At 36.3% G+C, this 20,594-nt stretch overlaps 1 protein-coding gene across 1 annotated transcript in view; it reads right to left on the reverse strand.

Annotated features, from left to right (window-relative positions):
- Positions 1–20,594, reverse strand: part of KCNH5 (potassium voltage-gated channel subfamily H member 5) — a 446,545-nt gene that overhangs the window by 359,960 nt on the left and 65,991 nt on the right. The window contains exon 3 of the mRNA XM_027842861.1: positions 9,581–9,687. Within this exon, the coding sequence (XP_027698662.1) occupies positions 9,581–9,687 (107 nt within the window). The remainder of the gene's footprint in view (positions 1–9,580; positions 9,688–20,594) is intronic.

The following is a 20,594-nucleotide window of genomic DNA, read 5'->3' on the forward strand; positions in this document are numbered from 1 at the left end:
TAGATAGATAGATAGATAGATAGATAGATAGATAGATAGATAGATAGGCAGACAGACTAATAAACTGGTGGAGATAGACAGGTGGAGAAATAGGATAGATAGATGGATAGATGGATAGATAGATAGAAAGATAGATAGACAGATAGATAGATAGATAGATAGATAGATATGGTAGATAGACAGATATGGTAGATAGACATATATAAAGATAGCTACAGAAAGAGAAATAGAATAGATAGCTTTGATTACTTCATCTGAAGACTGTTCATATTTTTTGCTGATGATTATTTTCTTTTTTCTTAAAGGAAGAAAAATTGAAATAAAGACATTTTGATTGCTTCAAAGAAACCACAAGTATCTGTTCTTTGTGCATCAAATTTGTAGTTGACCAGCAATCAAGAAGCATTTATGAAGGATGTATCTGTGCTTGGCACATTAAGAAGAGTCCCACATGGAATTACACAGGCTATATAATCACTCTATATACATTTTTCAAGTAAGAAATACCCAAACTCTAAGCTCAGGCAATGAAAGCCATTTTAGTACCATGCTAAAAACCATCATACCCTATTATTAAATTGATATACTTATTTCTGCTTTTTAATCTCCCTTACTCTAATAAAGTAGTATTTATTTTCCTTGGCATTTGTCTCATTTCTTACATTTCACTTACTCTGATTTTTTTCTTCTAGCACATAGTTTATGCTGGTTTTGTTAGTTGTAAGTCCAAAGTGGGTGCAGGAAAGGAGTTGGTTTGAAAATTGAGGAAAAATCTATTACAAGGAAAAATGACTAAAGAAAGCTAATGAGAATGGGAAAGAGGATGCAGTAACTTCCAAAAAGCTTTGTCTGAAGGCTGAGATGGGTATAGACAAAATGAGGGGGAAATAATGGAGGTGATATAACAGGAGGTAGGCTGGACTAGAACCTTAAAACAAAAGGTAATTAGGTAATTAGGTAACAAAAAGGTAATATAGAAAGCAAAAGGAAACCATGGAAAAGCTTTGAGGCAACAGTGATATGGTTAAAGAGATATATGAAGTAAATTGTTTTTGTTTCCACATTTTAGATGTATATAGTAGAAGGGAAACAGTTCAGAAGAGCCAAAAGGAACAGATGCTTTCATGATCCAAATGTGAGATGAATGAGGACTGAGCCAAATATTTGGTTGTAAGGGAAATTATGGGGAAATAGGGAGAAGAGGAGAGAACAAAAGAGTTTTGAAAAAAAGTTTCAATATAAATCAAGGTACCTTGATTATCTAGCCCTCAGAGAATGAAGAAGATACAGTATTGAGGAAAAGTTTCAGGAAAGAAATAGGAAAGGAGTTTTCACCATATTTAATTAGATTTGATAGTAAGACATTCAAACATATACCCATTAGTTAAGAAATAGAAAGTGGAGGGAAGGAAGATCAGTAGTAGATGTGGAAAGTCCTTCAAATAAAAATGGATGCTGAAACAATGGAATAGGTGAGATATACCAGGGAAAATGAAAAGATACAGCCTTAGTCTATGGTGGATATAGAGCTAATAATGAGAAAGTACCTTCAAAGAGGTTCCTTCCTAACTACTCAACATAGCAGTTAGATCTGCCTCCCTACAGCTCACAGCATGACAGGATTCAAATCAGGATGCAAAGGAATTAAGTACCTCTATCACCTCTCTCATTTTGCCACCAATTTCATGATCTATCCAAATATACCTCTCCTATCCTTTTAGAGTCACCTCTCAGTAGCCTAAAAATCACCTCTTTTTCACCCCAGTCCCTTTTATTCCCCTCATACCCAGTCTAAGGATTTTATCACGGCAACCTAAGTAAATAAGGTATCTTTAATTTTTGACAGTTTCACTTATTGCTTTCCATTTCAAATAGAATTGCACACATGGAGTATTTGATGTGTCACTACTTCTTCCTTTAGCATTGTTTATTTATGTTTTATTGATTTTTTTTGCTGCATCTAGTAAACATATTTGTACAGGACCTGTGATTTCATTATTATTGTATATTCATCATTGGCAGATAGGTGGTGCAGTGATTAGAGTGCTGGAACTGGGGTCTGGAAGACTTCATTTCAAATCTGGACTCAGACACTAGCTATGTGACCCCTGGGCAAGTTACTTAAATCTCTGTTTCATTGTTTTCTCATTTGTAAAATGAGGATGATTACAGCACCTAGCTTCTAGGGGTGTTGTGAAGATTCAATAAGACAACCTAAAAGCACTCTCCAAATGGTAACTAATATTATTGTAATATTAATTAACACTAATATTATAAAGGAAATCCTGATGAGGAAATTTCCTCTGTTTGAAAACCTCAACACCTGCTCTGGAATATAGAGACTTAGAGAATTGCCTAGGGCACTGAGAGTTCAAGTTGCAAAAAATCACACAACAGGTTTGTGTCAGAGACATCAATTGAATCCAAGACTCTTTGACTCTGAAATCAACTCTCTGTTCAATATGCTGTGGGGCCTCTTTGAAATGTTGTATCATTTCATATAACATTAAGCTTCAAATAGTCATGAATGTGTGGGCACTTTACTAGATTTAAGCTGTAAACTTAATTTGACACTCCATAATTTGCTTTTGTTGTAAAAACAATTCTTATTCCCTCAACACAAAAACTCAAACCAAAATGAGAGATTTTATATAAACTTTAACAACTGGCTTTCTCTGGTGAAACTATTCTTTTGTATTTGGCAATTTTATCTTTCTAAGGTTTTTAGGATATTATGAAGTAAAAAACCATATTAACTACTACACTGAGTAGAGAGGATGAACCAGACAAATGTTTCAGCTAATAGCTAACTTTCCTACCAACAAAAAACGTGGCCAGAGTCACAACTATAAGAGCCATAGTAGACAATTCATCCAACAATTTAGAGTACTGGGTTATAGAGTTATGGGCTTTGAGACAGAAATATCTAGTTTGACTCCTGACTCAAACATCCTACTTGTTGTGTTACCCTGACTTGGAAACAGGAAGACCTATGTTAAAGATTTTATGTTAAAATCCCACCCCAGACACTGATTTGGGTGAGTATAACCCTGAAGAAGTCACTGATCCTCTCTCAGCTTCAGTTTCCTCATCTGTAAAAGCAGGATAAAAACAGCACCCACTAGCGGCAGAGCCAAGGTGGCAGAGTAAAAGCAGTGACTTACTTGAGCTCTCCCCCAAATCCCTCCAAATACCTGTAAAAATGTCTCTAAACAAATTCTCAAGCAGCAGAACCCATGAAAAGACAGAGTGAAACAAATTTCCAGCCCAAGACAACCTGGATGGTTGATCAGAAAGGTATATAGCACTAGGTGGGGAGAGGTATGCAGTTCATCTTGGGAACACAGGCAAAACAGGACTCAGTGAATCTGGAGCAGGCCTCCAAGGACTGAATCATGGGTAGCTGTGGTGGTTTCCAGACTTCTCAACCCATAAACCCCAAAGACAACTTAGGTCAGTAGGAAAAGTCTGTGACTGTGGTGAGAGAGAAACTCAGTCCCTGCCCCAGTCCCTTTACTTGGCCCCAGGGCGGCAGCTGCTTCCATAGCTTATGGCCCACAGACTGAGGGGGTAACAACAGACTGATCAGAGGGGGATTGCAGGGATCTCTCTGCTGGTGCAGGATTCTCTTGCTTTGCCTGTGCTTGGATCTGGGTCACAGTTCTGGGTGGCAGCCTTGGGGTGAGGAGGAGTGATGGCATGGTGGAACTTGTAGTGGTGGTGGAGAGGGAATCCTCTTCATAGCTCCAAGGCAGAAAAGAACACTTGTGGTCACTCATAGACCACAGCACAGGCCAGGAAGGGAGTAAACACCTCACCCTTGATCAACTTGGAAAAACTGAAAATTTACAGGTCCCTAGAAGTATCTCTGAAAACAGCTGCATAAAACCCCTGAAGCTTGGGACAGTACATTCTCCACACTGGAAGCAGACCCCTACCTTAACACAGTGTTTATAACTCAAATAATCAGCTGGGATCATGAGCAAATTGTGCAAAAGAAGTCAGACCATAGAATCTTTCTTTGGTGACAAAGAAGATCAAAACATACAACCAGAAGAAGACAACAAAGTCAAAGCTCCTACATCCAAAGCCTCCAAGAAAAAATATGAATTGAATTGGTCCCAGGCCATGGAAGAGCTCAAAAAGGATTTTGAGAAGCAAGTAAGAGAAGTGGAGGAAAAACTGGGAAGAGAAATGAGAGTGATGCAAGAAAATCATGAAAAACAAGTTAACAGCTTGCTAAAAGGAGATCCAAAAAAATACTGAAGAAAATAACACCTTAAAAAATAGCCTAACCCAAATGGCAAAACAGATCCAAAAAGGCAATGAGGAGAAGAATGCCTTAAAAAGCAAAACCGGCCAAATAGAATGGGAAGTCCAAAAGCTCAATGAAGAAAATACTTCCTTAAAAATTAGAATGGAGCAAGTGGAAGCTAGTGACTTTATGAGAAATCAAGATACTGGAAAACAAAACTAAAAGAATGAAAAAATACAAAACAATGTGAAATATCTCATTGGAAAAACAACTGACCAGGAAAATAGATCCAGGAGAGATAATTTAAAAATTATTGGACTACCTGAAAGCAATGATCAAAAAAAGAGCCTAAACATCATCTTTCAAGAAATTATCAAGGAAAATCGCCCTGATATTCTTGAACCAGAGGGCAAAATAGAAATGGCAATCACCTCCTGAAAGAGATCCCCAAAGGAAAACTTCTAGGAATATTGTGGCCAAATTCCAGAGTTCCCAGGTCAAAGAGAAAATATTGCAAGCAATCAGAAAGAAACAGTTCAAGTAACAATCAGGATAACACAAGATTTAGCAGCTTCTACATTAACGGACTTCAGGGCATGAAATATAATATTCTGGAGGGCAAAGGACATAGGATTACAGTCAAGAATCACCTACCCAGCAGAACTGTGTATAATCCTTTGGAGGGGGGGGGAAATGGTCATTCAATGAAATAGGGGACTTTCAAGCATTCTTGATGAAAAGACCAGAGCTGAATAGCAAATCTGATTTTCAAATACAAGACTCAAGTGAAACATGAAGAGGTAGACAGGAAAGAGAAATCATAAGCGACTTATTAAGGTTGAAGTGTTTACATTCCTGCATGGAAAGATGATATTTGTAACTCATGAGACCTTTGTCAGTATTAGGGTAATTGGAGGGAAAAAATTATATGTATGTTTATAGATAGATAGATAGATAGATAGATAGATAGAGGGCACAGGGTGAGTTGAAGATGAAGGGGTGATATCTGGAGAATAAAATTAAAGGATAGGAGGATTATACTGGGAGAAAGAGAAAGGGAAAGGCAGAATGGGGTAAATTATCTCACATTAAACAGACAAGAAAAGGGTTTTTCAGTGGAGGAGAAGTGGGGGAAGGTGAGAGGGAATGAGTGAATCTTATTCTCATAGGATTTGGCTTAAGGAGGGAATAACATACACACTCAGTTGGGTATGGAAATCTGTCTTACCCTGGAGGAAAATAGGGGGTAAAGAGGATAAGAGAGCAGGGGAATCATAGAGGGGAGGGCAGATTGTGGGAGGGGGTAATCAGAAGTAAACACTTCTGAGAAGGGACAGGGTTAAAAGAGAGAATAGAATAAATGGGGGGGTGGGATAGGATGAAGGGAAATACAGTTAGTTTTTCACAACATGACTGCTATGAAAGTGTTTTGCATTACTCCACATGCACAACCTGTATCAAGATGCTTGCCTTCTCAATAAGGGGGGATGGGGAGAGAGGAAGCGAGAAAATTTGGAATCCAAAGTTTTAAAAACAAATGTTAAAAAATTGTTTTCACATGCAACTGGGAAATAAGATATACAGGAAATGAAGTATAGAAATCTATCCTGCCCCACAGGAAAACTGAAAGGGAAGGGGATAAGAAAGGGGGAGATAGAAGGGAGGGCAGATTAGGGGAAGTGGTATTCAGAATGCATGCCATCTTGGGATGGTGGAAGGGATGAGATGGGGAGAAAATTTGGAACTCAAAATTTTGTGGAAGTGAATGTTGAAAACTAAAAATAAATAAATTAACTAAAAATAAATAAACTAAAAAAAACCCAAAAAACTATATTAAAAAAATTTTTTAAATTAAAAAACAGCACCCACTTCCCAGTGTAGTAAGGATCAAATGAGATAACATTTGTGAAGCTCTTTGAAAACCTTAAAGTACTATATAAATACTAGTTATTATTAATTATTTTATTACATGCATTCTACCACTGCCATCAACCAATAGTGATTTCCCTGATCTCTTCTTAGTACAACACACTACTTATTGCCACTTCTGTGACAAGTTTCACACTAATTACTAATAGCATGACACCTAGCAAGTCACTTTCCAATCCAGAACTTCATTTTGCTCATCTATAATATAAAGAGTCATAATATATAATCTCTAAAATCTTTTCCAGTTGTAAAAATCATGATTCCATGAATAAAAATTTGGATAGCTAAAACCTTGAGATCCTTGCTACCAAGAGTGAAAATATGCATGGAATTAAGGGGTGATTTCTTAAATGTCATTTTCTAAAGCTTACCAGTTGGTAAGTTTGAGCTAACATGACTTCTATCACAGGACCACGTCTATCATATGATGCACACAGGGGAGATTAGTTGCCTTCACTCAATGGGTATGATTCATACCCAGGACAACAACCCCAAGACTATATAAATAGTATACTTAATATTTATGCACTATAATAATTAGATACTATGTCAACAATTGGTGAGAATGCACCCTCCGAAATTTACCATCTTATGAGTGAGCTCTACTATCCTAATGACCACATACTCCAAAGTCAGGAGGTGATGGGGCTGAGGTAGATATTTGTGTAACACCGAAAGGAGATGTGTCTAAAAAAATTAATGAAAGTCATCCTACTCCTGACTTCAGAACAGGCTGGAGTCCAGTGCCCTCAAAAGAAGACTTTAACTATAGATAGAAACTACTGCCTCTGCAGCCATACACATACAAGGGCAAAATTCCAGGATCTGTTTTTTGGATCTTAATGGAACAACAGTGCTTAACTTATTGTTTTGGGAGCCTCCTGCTGTCCTGGCTGCATCTCTGTGAGCTATGAAAAGTTCTAATTCAGTGATGTGTTATGGGTCACATGGAATTCTTTGCTGAGATAGATACCTTTGCTCAGAAATTTCTACACCTTCTCCTGGTGTGGGCCAATAAACACTACTTTATGAAAAAAAAGTAGAAAAAATGATTTAGAGGTAGAAAAGACCATTGAAGTAATCTAATCCAACCCTGTCATTTTATAGATGAGGAAATTAAAGAGGCACATAAAAGTTAGCACTAAAAAAGAAGTTAAGCAATTTGTCAAAGGTCACACAAGTGTTAAGCATCAGAGGTGGGATTCAAAATTAGGTCCCTGACTCAAAATTCAGCACTGTTTCCACTATACTATAATGCTTCTTGTCTTTGGCTTCTCAAAAATGAAAGTTCATGGTCTAGATCTGTCTTCACAGGTGGGGAACCCATATAAATAGGTCGTGTGACTATTATGCAGTAGATTCTAATGAGAATCAGTCTCACACTAGTGTGCTCCAAATCTTGAGTGTGTTGCTCTGAAATCTCTAATTTCTACTGAGGAAGAATATCCAGGAAAAAGATAGCTTTTCCCACCTTCACAGCTAGTGACCTTACTAATCTGGGTCTCATGGTTTCCCTTACTGATTCAAGGTCTACCTGGTCATTTAGGAAAGAAGCACCCATTTGAAAATCAGAAGTTTTCTGCATGTGATTTGTAATGACTATCTAAAAGATGGCAATACAGTTTTGTCAATTATCCAGTTATAAGTCAAGTCTGACTGAAAAGATGAATACCCCACCAGCCCTTCCTGTTTTTTTCAATCAATCACTCAAAATGGATCACCTTCCTAGAATTCAGTGAAAACTAAGATTTGGCCATAGTCTTCAACACATGTTCTGTCTTCAATCTTAAATTTTAGCAAAAGTGAAAATGATAAGACAGAAGATGGCAGTGTACTCAGGAAAAAAAATATTTATGTTCTATATGTGGCAACATCTGAGATTTTATCCTAAATGTCTCACATTTTCTTGAAAGGCAAACATAATTACAATTACTAATGGTCTCCATAGAATAAGGATGAGGTAGAGAGGCACATAAAATATTTCACTATACACAGTCAGCACCATTTGGAAATAAGAATTTGATACTAATATCAGAGGTCTTCCTGAACTGGTCTGTGTGATGATACACAGAATTCGCCATCACCCTGCCATGAAATCCTAGTGAATTGTGCCATTGTTTCTAATTGCAAACAGGACACAACATCTCAATATAAATCAAACTGTCCTGAGCCAGGTGTTTTAATGTTCGCTATGGTCAGAAATGAAGGACAAGCAGAGATAAAAAGAATAGGAGATAAAATTGAATCATTAACAAAAGTAAAAGAATCAAAATGAGGAAGTTAGTCATTGAATATACTAGGGTTTCTTTCTTTAAGAGACTCCACACTCTAAGAAGGGTCTATATTATTACTGTTTATGAATTTATGTAAGAGATCCCTGAGCTACCACCCCTCTCTATACATTCAATGATAGGTAGAACATACTTCTTGATCTGGACTATAAGTCCAGCACTGAAAATATTGATGAGGGAAGTTAGTTTTCAATGGCCCACTTATATTATATGTGCTACCAAGTATTAGCATATCCTCAGGAGATAAGGATTTGACCTCAGTACGTATGGTGTTTGTCTATGTAGGTATATATGTAAGTATGTATGTATATACATATGCATACATATGTATGTATGTATATATATATACATGTACATATGTATATACACACAGAAAGACACAACTAGTAGAATACATATACTCACTTAAGCTAATCATATTGGCTTAAAACCTAAGAGGAAATAAATTATGGAGTCAAGTTTGTATTACATATTTTCCCCAATCAAATTCTGGCTAGCACTCCCCAACTTTTAGAATTCTTCTCTACTGTTCATGGGAAGCTGCAAAGAGGAAAATTTAAGCTTACATGATAGGAAAAACTTCCTAAAAATTAGATGTATCCAAAAATTAAATGGAATGCCCTAGGAGGTTCCTATCAGGGTTCTTCCCCAAATGAGGGTTCCTCCTCATTCACTTCAAACAGAAGTGAAAAGTCATTTGTTAGGTACACTTCTCTTTAGGTAATGGATTAGACTAGAGAGTCAATGAGGCCTTTTCCAATGCTGAAATTCTATGATTTTATCAGCAATATTATCAATAAATATTTATTGAGTATTATCTGTGTACCTGGCATTAAGCTAATAGATCATTTAAAGCTGGTCTATATTTCTCCAGGTTCCTAGGTTCACATGGTATTCTGTTTGTGGTTCAAGCCATTTTCTCCATCATTATCAGATTTTATCAACCTCTGAAGGGTGTTAGAGAGGAAATCAATTGCTCAAATTCCTCAGATGTTAGGAGTTAACTAGAGCTAACTCAAATATACTATCAGTAAAGGACTAAATATAAATAAATATCAACATTTTGTTGATAGTTACACAGCTTATACATACTGATAATACATACTGTTTTTCTTGTACAGAAGAACTTCAAAGCAGTTTGACTCATAGTTGTCAAAAGTTTGCCTGACTTTCTCAATGGTCTTCTTGTCTGTCAGTTCCCCATACATAAAACTGGAAAATAAAATAAAATAAAATCCATTTCAGCTTGTTCTTTTTGTTTCCATATACTACATAGTTATAGGTTAGTTGTATTTATTTAAATACATATTCAGAACAGGCCAAGACATGTTAGAAACCCCCACCAAATAAAATAAAACAATTAAATTTCACGTTATTGTATATGATACTTCAAGGCTATTCTAATACTAATAAAAAGTTACCTCTCTTCTTATTATAAGGAAAATTCATGATTTGCATACCAATTACCTCCCCTACCAAGCCCTCCCCTCTTCCTAACTTTCCTATTATTATCAAGGACACCATCAACCTCCCAGTCACCCAAGCTCAGAACCTAGGTGTCGTCCTTGACTCCTCCCTTCCTCTCACCCTCCACATCCATACAATAAGTTGACACATCCTATCAATTCTACCTTCCTAATATTTCTCAGATGTGACTCCTCTCCTCTGATTCTGCCACCACTTTGATGCAGACCTTTATTACTTCATTCCTGGACTATTTCAACAGCCTGCTGTTTGGTTTTCCTGCTTCAATTTTCTCCCCCTTCCAGTCCATCCTCCTAATCAAACCAATCTTCCTAAATCGCAGATCCATTCTATGCACCTATTTAATAAACTCCAGTTGCTCCCTATTACCTCCAGGATCAAATATCAAATCATCTGTCTGGCATGTAAAGTTCTTTGTAACCTAGCCCCTACTTAATTTTTTTTTGGTAATAACTTAAACTACAGTAACACTGGCTTCCTTACAGTTCCTCACATGAGACTGTATCCTCTGACTTCCCCTAGGCAGCTAGGTAGCACAATGGATAGGGTATTGGGGCTGGAGTCAAGGAGCTGAATTCAAATATGACTTCAGACACTTGTTGTGTTACCCTAGGCAAGTCACTTAACCTCTGCTTGCTTCAGTTTCCTTAATTGGAAAATGGGAATAATAATAACACCTACATCTCACGGTTGTTATGAGAATTAAATGAGGTAATATTTGTAAAAAGTATTTAGCACAGTGCCTGGCACATAGTAGATGCTTAATAAATACTAGTCTCCCCTCTTCCCTGATTCCATACATTTCCATCAGCCATTCCATGCCTGGAATTCTCTCCCTCCTCATCTCCATCTCCAGACTTCCCTGGCTCCCTGAAGTCTCTGTGAAAATTCTACCTTCTGCAAGAAAGTTTTCCCAAATGTCCTTAATTCTACTGCCTTCCTTGTGTAGGTTACCTGAAATCCTGTCTATATCTTGTTTGTTCATAGTTGTTAGGGTTTGGGGGGGGGCTGGCTTTTCAGTATCCCTGGTGTTTAGCACAGAGCCTGACGTACAATAGGTGCTTAATGAATGCTTTTTGACTTGACTTAACTTGCTATTTGAGTTTATGGGCATTTTCTTAGTATAGTTACAAATAAATCTTGTGGAGAAAAAGGGTAAACTCTAAATTCAGACACAACTGCAAAGAGAACATGTGATACCAAACACAAATTAAAGGCTAAGTGGGAACACTGAACAAAAGCCTTAACATTTGCTAATTTTCCAAGAGAACCTCAATAAAGGCTTGATTATTAACATATCAGGAGCTAAAATATAGTCTTTTACATTTCACTAAAATTTTTAAAATATCTCTCCAATACTAAGACTCTTACTTTCCAAAGTATACTTTCTTATTATCAGCATATGGCACCCACACAAATGCACTGAGGTATATTCCAAAATAAAAGGATCTCTGTTCTTAAAAGTAAAGATATTAATTTATAGTGCTTTACACATAACAGGTACTCACTATTCTTCTTGAATTGACCTGAATTGAATTGAATCTTAAACCTATTATGTAAAGTCAATATTTTCTTTTTATATGAAGTGTGAGCTATGGGCAATAGCAGCCTATATTAGCTTTCAGTTATCTGTTTCACTACTTTTTTTAAAAAGGCAAGTAAAAAATGTTTCCTACTCTGTGAGGAGGAGGAGAGAGGAAGATGAGGGAAAAAAAGAAGGTGAAGGAGGAAAAGGAAGAAAAAGGAAGAAGAGGGAGAAAAAAGGGAGGAGGAAGAGATTTTCTCTTCCTTTTCAGAAGAAGAATGAGGAGGAAAAGGAAGGAGAAGGAAGAGGAAGGGGAAGGAGGAAGGAGAAAGAGAGGAAAAGGAAGAGGGAGGAGGAGGGAGGAAGAAAAGTGAGGAAGTTGGAGGAGGAGAAAGGAGGAAAAAGCAAAGGAGGAGGGAAGAAGGAAGAGGAGGAGACAATGTTGATAGTTGTGACATAGTGAAGAAGGCAAAAGGATTTTTTACTGTAGATGTTGCACTATTCATGTGTTTCTTCCAGAATCAATTACTAGCTATATATGAATTAATTGATGCAGGCTGCTCTTCCTTCTAAAAGAGGAGAGTTAAAGAGATAGTGGACCATTGGAGAGAATGAAATCACTGAAAAGATAGAATAAATTCTTCAATAGAAAAACAAAAAAGAAAAATAATCTGAAGAGGCAGAAAAGCATCAAAAGTAGTAAAGAAGTTGTACTGTGAAGGAATATAACACAGAGAAGGAAATACAGGACTATTGCACTACTGGAGCTATGTATCAGGTTCAAGGCTTTTTGCAAGTGGGTAGACTAGGACTTCCTGATAAGGTAGCAGCTTGCTGTGCCACAGAAGGGTTATAAAGATATATAGGTGCTCCCGGAAAATGGCATATACAAGAAAAAGAGATAAACCATGATGCTTAATGACTTCCTACCCAGGGACACAGAGGTATTCCTGTGCCAGATTGACATGAATAATAAGGAAATATGCTGGGGGGGTTTTCAGATATGTATCTGAGTCATGGCAAAAAGAAACCTGAGAATTATCAAAATTGAAGACCTGTACCCATTTCTAAAAATACATGTGGAGACTAGCAATAAAATCTCATTTACACTAGAAAGTATCACTAAGCATTAGAAAGCCCTTGCAAATAAACTGAAGACCATAAAGGAGAAGATGAGGTTGTCATCACATGGTATAACTTAATGAAGAAAAATTAATTAAGGATTAGTTAGTAAAGATATTGTCAAAGAATAGGATTTGGATTTCTGAGTCAGAATTTAAGATAAAATAATGAAAGGCTCTTGACTAGGTATGTAATATATCTATCTAACTAGGGCAAGAAAATATATTTGATCAGAGACCTTGCAGAGAAGAGCAAGAGTAAATTTATTAAATACCTACTATGTGCCAGGTATTGTGCTTAGCACTGAAGGTACAAAGAAAGGTGCAGCTTCCAGTCTAATGGGGAAGACAACACACGAACAACTATGTACAAACAGGTTATAAACAGGATAGATTGGAAATAATCAACAGAAGGAAGACAGTAACATTGAGGTGTAAAAGTAAAGGCTTCTTGCAAAAGATGGATTTTGAACTGAAAATTAAAGAGAAAAAAGAAAACTGCCCAGTTAAATAATTATACTAGCTAGTAGTATACTAGTAGTAGGCATGATATAAGAAAAAGAACAATGAAGACAATCAGTAATTCACAGATGCCAATATCCAGGGACAGGGGTAATAATTACACATCATTTTACATATCTATGCATAAAACCACAAATTTTAAAAAAGGAAATGAACTTAAAATCTTAATGTAAGGAGTTAAATGGGGCAGGTAGGTGGTCCAGAGAATAGAGTGCCAGCACTGCAGTAAGGATGACCTGAGGTCAAATTTGACCTTCTTTTCCATTTGGCCAATTCTGCTTTTTAAAGCATTCTTCTCCTCATTGGCTTTTTGAACCTCTTTTTGCCATTTAGTCTAGCCTATTTTTTAAGGTGTTATTTTCTTCAGCATTTTTTGGGTCTCCTTTAGTAAGCTCTTGACTTGTTTTTCATGATTTTCTTGCATCAGTCTCATTTCTCGTCTCAATTTTTCCTCTACTTCTCTTACTTCATTTTCAAAATCCTTTTTTGAGCTCTTCCATGGCCTGAGACCAAGTCATATCTTTCTTGGTGGCTTTGGATGTAGAAACTTTGACTTTTTTGTCTTCTGGTTGTATGTTTTTATCTTATTGTCACCAAAGTAAGATTCTATAGTCTGACTTTTTTTCCTCTGTTTGTTCATCTTCCCAGCCACTCACTTAACTTTTTAACTCTTTGTTATGGTAGGCTTTGCTTCCAGTGTGGAGGGTGTACTGTCCCAAGATTCAGGGGTTTGTGCAGCTGTTTTCAGAGATACTTCTGGGGACCTGTAAGTTTTCAGTTCTTCCAAGGTGGTATGTTCTAAGGAGAGGTGTTTACTCCTCTCCTGGCCTGGGTTCTGGTTTGTGAGTGACCACAAGCACTCTTTTCTGCCCTGGAAATGAGAGCAGGGTTCCCTCTCCACTGCTGCCACAAGCTCTGCTATGCCAGTGCTCCTCCCCACCCCAGGACTGCCACCCAGGACTGGGACCCAGATCCAAGCATGGACAAAACAAGAGAATCCTGCCTCAGCACCAGCAAAGAGATTCCTACAATCCCCCTCTGATCAGCTGCTTGATCTCTCCACTGTCTGCCACTGTGGCCACCACCCTGGGGCTGTGCTAGGAGCAGGGCTGACTCAGTTAAATGCATTATATCCTGATGAACCATATCTCAGGAGAGTAAAAGAATTTGTGAATATAACTCAGCCAGAGTCAGTTTTGTTAGAATTGTCATGGAGAACAGGATAAGCACCACATTACAAGATGTGAGGAAATGTGGGTCTAATTTTCAGTAAATGGGAGAAAGTACATACTTCAAGCTATAAACTAATGAGGTTTCCTCCAAATCCAAGCAAAGTTCAAAATGCATCATTACTTTTAAATAAACATATTATTTATTTATTTTGAACATTCTTTTTTTTATTTTAAATTCCAAATTCCAAAGGTCTGCCTGTCTATCATCCATTGAGAAGGAAAGAAATCTGATATTAGTTATATATGTGAAATCATGAAAACCATCTTTCCATATTAACCATGTTGTTAAAAAAAATCAAGAAAAATAAAATGAAAAAAATTATACTTAAGTCTGCACTTAAACTTCATCAGTTCTCTCTGAAAGTGGATGGCATTTTTCATCAGAAGTCCTTTGGAATTGTCTTGGATCATTGTATTGCTGAGAGTAGTTAAATCATTCACAGTTGATCATCATACAGTATTGCTTTTACTGTGTACAATATTCTCCTTGTTCTGCTCACTACATTTTACATCAGTTCAGATAAGTTAGATACATTATTTTAAAAAATGTGTTGGGATCACATAGAAATGGAAGTGGTAATTATTATAATCCAGTTCATTAAGAACAGTTCAAGCTATCATGCTATATTGACTTCATTTCTTTTTTAGACAGAGTTCCTCTAAATTGGCTAGGGCAGCAATGTTGTACATTGGATAAAGTGCCAGACCTGAAGTCAAGAACACTCCTCTTCCTGAGTTAAAATTTGGCCTCAGACACTTACTGGACAAGCGACTTATCCCTTTTTGCCTCAGTTTCCTCACCTGTAAAATAAACTGGAGAAGGAAATGGCAAACCACTCCAGTATCTTTATCAAGAAAACCCCAAATGGGGTCATAAAGAGTCAGACAAGACTGAAACAACTGAACAACAACAACAAACTGGTAGATCCCAACAATGGTATATACATAAAAGAGCTGAACTAAATAAAAACATGATAAAATCTCTCACAATTTCCTTCCGGACAAGATGGAGAAGTGTGGATTAGATTTAGATATGGTTGATTATTCACACATAAAATGTGATCATTAATGCCTTGATGGCAATCTGGAAGGTAGTCTCTAATGGAGTACCACATCATCCTATTGTGGTCTCTAGACTGTTCTTTTTATCTATGACTTTTTTTATCTATGATTTGAATGAAAAAATGGATAATCAGGATAATCAAATTTGTTATTAACTCAAAGGTAAGAGGAAGAGCTACCTGGACAACAGAGAATGGATCAAAAAAGAACCAGAGAAGGTAAAATGATAGGCCAAATCTAATAAGATGGCATCAAATAAGGATAAATGTAAAGCCTGACATTTACATTAGGAAAATCAACTTTGCAAGTACATGATGAGGGAAACATGGCTAGATGATAATGAATGTGAAAAGTTCAATGAATGTTCTTTTGGACTGCAACTTAATGTGAGTAAACAGCAGTGTCCTATCAAAAAAAAAAAAGCAATATCATATAAGACTGCATTAACAGAATCATGGTGTCCAGAATGAAAGAGATATTAGGTTCTGAGTATTTTGCCCTGATTTGACCAATATGAAGCACTATATGTTTAATTCTGGACATCTCATTTTAAGAAGTATATTTACAACCTGTAGCATATTCAGACACAATAAACAGGACAGTGAAAGGACTAGAAGCCAAGTCGAAGTAACTGGAGATAGCACAGTGAAGGAAAAACATGACAGCCACCTTCAGATAGTTAAAGGATTATTCATTCAATATGTAGAAAATTTCTTAATAGAGCTGTCCAAAAGTAGAAGAGTCATAGTGGCAGCCTCCACACCTTAATAAATAATCTTCCTCAATTCTTAGCAAAATAATAATAACAATGATAATAATAATGATTTAGTAAGTGAAATAAAGAATTATTAATTGGCCTGGTAAGTAAATGTTCTTCCTCAATTTTAGCAAAATAATAATAAAAACTTGATTAGAGTACTGAATGATTATTAATTGGTCTCATGTTGTAAAATGACAATCACTTGTACTTTTAACATGAAGAAGAAACAAGTATAAGAAGCTCAAACAAAATTTAGGGAAAAAAAAGAGAATTAAGTCACTGTGGTCTAAAAGCTGATTTACTTTCACTACTGAAGAACAAATTGAGATATATGTGTGTGTGTGTGTGTGTATACATATATATAGATATACATATGTAGTCATACCACACAAAAATAAAGCCAAAAAAAAAAAAAACAAGGGGGTAGGGCAGGAATCCATTGAATCTAGATGTCCATAACTTAAGAAATTACTATGGGAAAAGTTATATTAAGGTAAAAACCACACTGGTATTTGTGTAATGAAAAAAAGTTACTATTGAAATAAAAAAAAAATTAGGACCCAACATATCACTGTCACTAAGAATGCCATCATATTATTCAGGAAACATTGTTGAAACTGGTGGGGAGAAGGATGGGAGAAAATGCTTTTTCAAATAAACTAGAAGATTATATGAATCTATTTCTTAATTTAAACCGTCCCAAGTTAACATTACCAGTTGTGGAAAATTCACATAGGTCATTTAGATAAATCTAGGTCAGGGATACTGAGTAATTTTTAAAGATTTTTCTACCCTTACAAAGTTCAGTTCATATTTTTTCACCTCATGTGTTAACATCTAACGGTTGAAGTTTAATGTCTCATTCACTATTAACTGCCCTCCTCTAGGAGATGTTTAAAAAAAAAAGGAAACAGCAAAGAGCAGAGCATTTAAAATTGCACATGAGAATCTTAGCAGACCATACTTTGCAATTGAACCCTTCATTTGACATTATTGTTCCCTCTATTGTGCCCAATTTCTCTCCTCTGTATTATATAGCAAGAGTTATTGTCTACATCAGTTGTAAAGGAGCTTACGATTATAGCAATTTCTGTACATTTGATCTCCCCAGATAGATTGTAACCTCTTGGAGTGCAGGAAATGTGTTTTGTATATATGTGATTCCCCTACAGATGAACCACAGGACCAAAAGGAAAGTGAACATTGCCTAAACTACCCTTCATTCACTTGATGTTTCTTTCTGAATATTCTGAAGGAAGACTTGATTTAATTTGAAAGTGAAATGGAATAAAGATTCAGAGTCTCAGATTTTTTTTTCTCAGTCAGGAGTCCACATTCCCCTTTAATTTGACTTGTATCTTGAACTAAACAACCAAGCATTCAGACTCTACTCCAGAGGGTGCAACTCCAACGGGCTGGCCACATTGTTCAAATGCAAAATGTACACTTGCCAAAAAAACTATTTTATGGAGAACTCACACAGGGCAAGCATTCACATGGTGGTCAGAAGAACTGATGAAAGGACACTCTCAAGGTCTCTCTTAAGAACTTTGGAATTGATTGTGTGACATGAGAGACACTGGCACAGGATCACTCAGCATGGAGTGCCCACATCAGAGAACTGCAGTGATTTCAACTCAATTCAATTTAACAAACATATATATTAATTGCCTAGTATGTGACTAGGAATACTGAATACAATAAAAAACTAATGCTCTGGATTCCAAATATAATTTAATATTCATGTGTGTATATATGTATATATATACATACATACATATAAATATATACATACAAATATATAATTATTTATAATACACACATATACATATATATAGATATGTCTATGAGCAAAGAATATTTGAAGTAGCTCAAAAGAAACATGTGATATGCAAATTTAGAGAATCCACTCCAAATGTTCACACGGTCTATTTGTGCCTAACTTGTGGTAAAACATTCCAAGATTGTATTGGTCTGATCAGCCATAGTCAGATACAGTGCAACGTGACTCTAGCATAGTGATATCATTTTGGTCCTCTTCGAGAATGAACAACCAACCAACCACAAATCAACTAGGTGGAACAATAGATAGAACTCTAGAGCTGATCAAGAAGACCTGAGTTCAAAACTTGCCTCAGACACTTAATAGTTGTGTGTTCATGGGCAAGTCACTTGACATCCAAGCCTTTGTTTTCTCATCTGTTAAATGGGAGAATTATAACACTTATTTCCCAGGATTGTTGTAGGTATAAAATGAAACAATCAAGCATTTTGTAAACCATAAAGTGCTATGTAAATGCTAGCAATTATTATTTTTTTTTTGCCAGAAAGCAGATAAAACTATGTTACTAACCAAGCTAGTCTGTGTCTAATAATCAATAGAATAACTTGGCTCTATTAGTCATGAAAAGTGAATAGGAATGTATCATACTGACTTGGTTGCTACCCTACAAACACTGATAAAACTATTCTAAGCTTGTAACTACAAGTTGCAGTTATGCTGTATCCCTACAGTATTGATTCTCAAACTGTGGTCCTTGGACCCCTGAGGCTTCCTGAAGACCCTTTCAGGGGCTCTGTGAGAAAGATATCAAAATTATTTTAAACAACACTAATAAAATACTTATTAAGATATTCTTTTCTTTCCCATTTATATAACTGTCTGAAGCCAGATTTTCTTCATATATTTCAACCAAAACAATGTATCACAACAGATTAAAAACAGAAACAGATAGGAGAAACAAGCTGCCTTCTATTAAGCCAGATTATTTGCAAATCTATTGAGATCTGCAAAAACATTAAAACAATACCTCTCTTCTCATGGTTTTTTTTGGTTTAGAATTTTTATTTTGATTTTCAGGAAAATATGTTATTTATGTTTACATGCAGTGGTTAAATAAATAAATATTTTTTACAATTTATTAGCTTTAACTTCTGTTGGTTGTTTAGTCATTAAGTTGTTTCTGACTCATGACCCCATGGACCAGAGCAAGCCAGATTTTTCTATCTTCCACTATCTCTCAAAGTCTGTCCAAGTTTGTGCTCATTGTTCCCATGCTATTTATCCATCTCATCCTCTGCTGTCCCCTATTCCTTTTTGGCTTCAATCTTTTCCAATATTAGGGTCTTTTCCAATGAGTCCCATCTTCTCATTATGTGGCTAAAGTATTTAAGCTTCAGCTTTAATATTTAACCTTCCTGTGAATAGCCTGAATTAATTTCTTTAAGTATTGACTGATTTGATCTTCTTGCTTTCAAAAAGACTCTCAAAAGTCTTCTCCAGCACCACAATTTGAAAGCATTAATTCTGTAGCACTCAGCTTTCCTTATAGTCCAACTCTCACAGCCATACATTTCTACTAGAAAAAAAAACATAGGTTTGACTATACAAACTTTTGTTGGCAAGGTGATGTCTCTGCTTTTTAATAAGCTGTCCAAATTTGCCACAGCTTACCTTCTAAGGAGCAAGCATCTTTTAACTTCATGGCTACAGTTGTCATCTGCAGTGATCTTTGAGCCCAAAATAGAAAATCTAACACTGCTTCCATTTCTCCTCCTTCTATTTGCCAGATAGTTATGGGACCAGTTGCCAAGATCTCCTTTTTTAATGTTAAACTTCAAGTCAGCTTTTTTGGTATCCTCTTTCACCCTCATAAAGAGACTTCTTAATTCTCCTTCACCTTCTGCCATCAGAGTGGTATTATCTCCATATCAGAGATTGTTGATATTTCTCCCAATAACCTTAATTCCAGCTTTTGATTCATCCAGCCAGGCATTTCACATGATGTACTCTGCATATAAGTTAAATAAATAAGGTGACAATATACAGCCTTAACATACTTCTTTTCCAATCTTAAACCAGTTATTCTACATTCAGTTCTAACTGTTGCTTCTTGGCCCACATACAGGTTCCTCAGGAGCAAGCAGGATGATCTGATACTCCCATCTCTTTGAAGACTTGCCACATTTTGTTGTGACCCACATGGTCAAAGGTTTTAGTGTAGTCAATGGAGCAGAAGTAGATGTTTTTCTGGAACTCTCTTGCTTTCTCTATAATCCAATGAATACTGGCCATTTGGTCTCTAGTTCCTCTGACTCTTTGAAAACCAGCCTGCTCTTCTGGTGATTCCCGGGTCACATACTACTAAAGCCTACCTTGCCTAATCATAAGCATAACCTTGCTGGCACGTGAAACGAGTGCAATTGTTCAGTATTTTGAACATTCCTTGGCATTGCCCTTCTTTGGGATTGGGATAGAAACTGATCTTTTGTTTTCCAAATTTCTTAGCATATTGAGCACAGCACTTTAACAGCATCATCTTTTAGGATTTTAAGTAGTTCAACTGGAATTTCATCACCTCCACTAACCTTATTATTAGCACTGCTTCCTAAGGCCCACTTGACTTCATTTT

This window comes from Vombatus ursinus, unplaced genomic scaffold (genome assembly GCF_900497805.2).
Source record: "Vombatus ursinus unplaced genomic scaffold, bare-nosed wombat genome assembly UNPS02014893.1, whole genome shotgun sequence".
NCBI lineage: Eukaryota > Metazoa > Chordata > Mammalia > Diprotodontia > Vombatidae > Vombatus > Vombatus ursinus.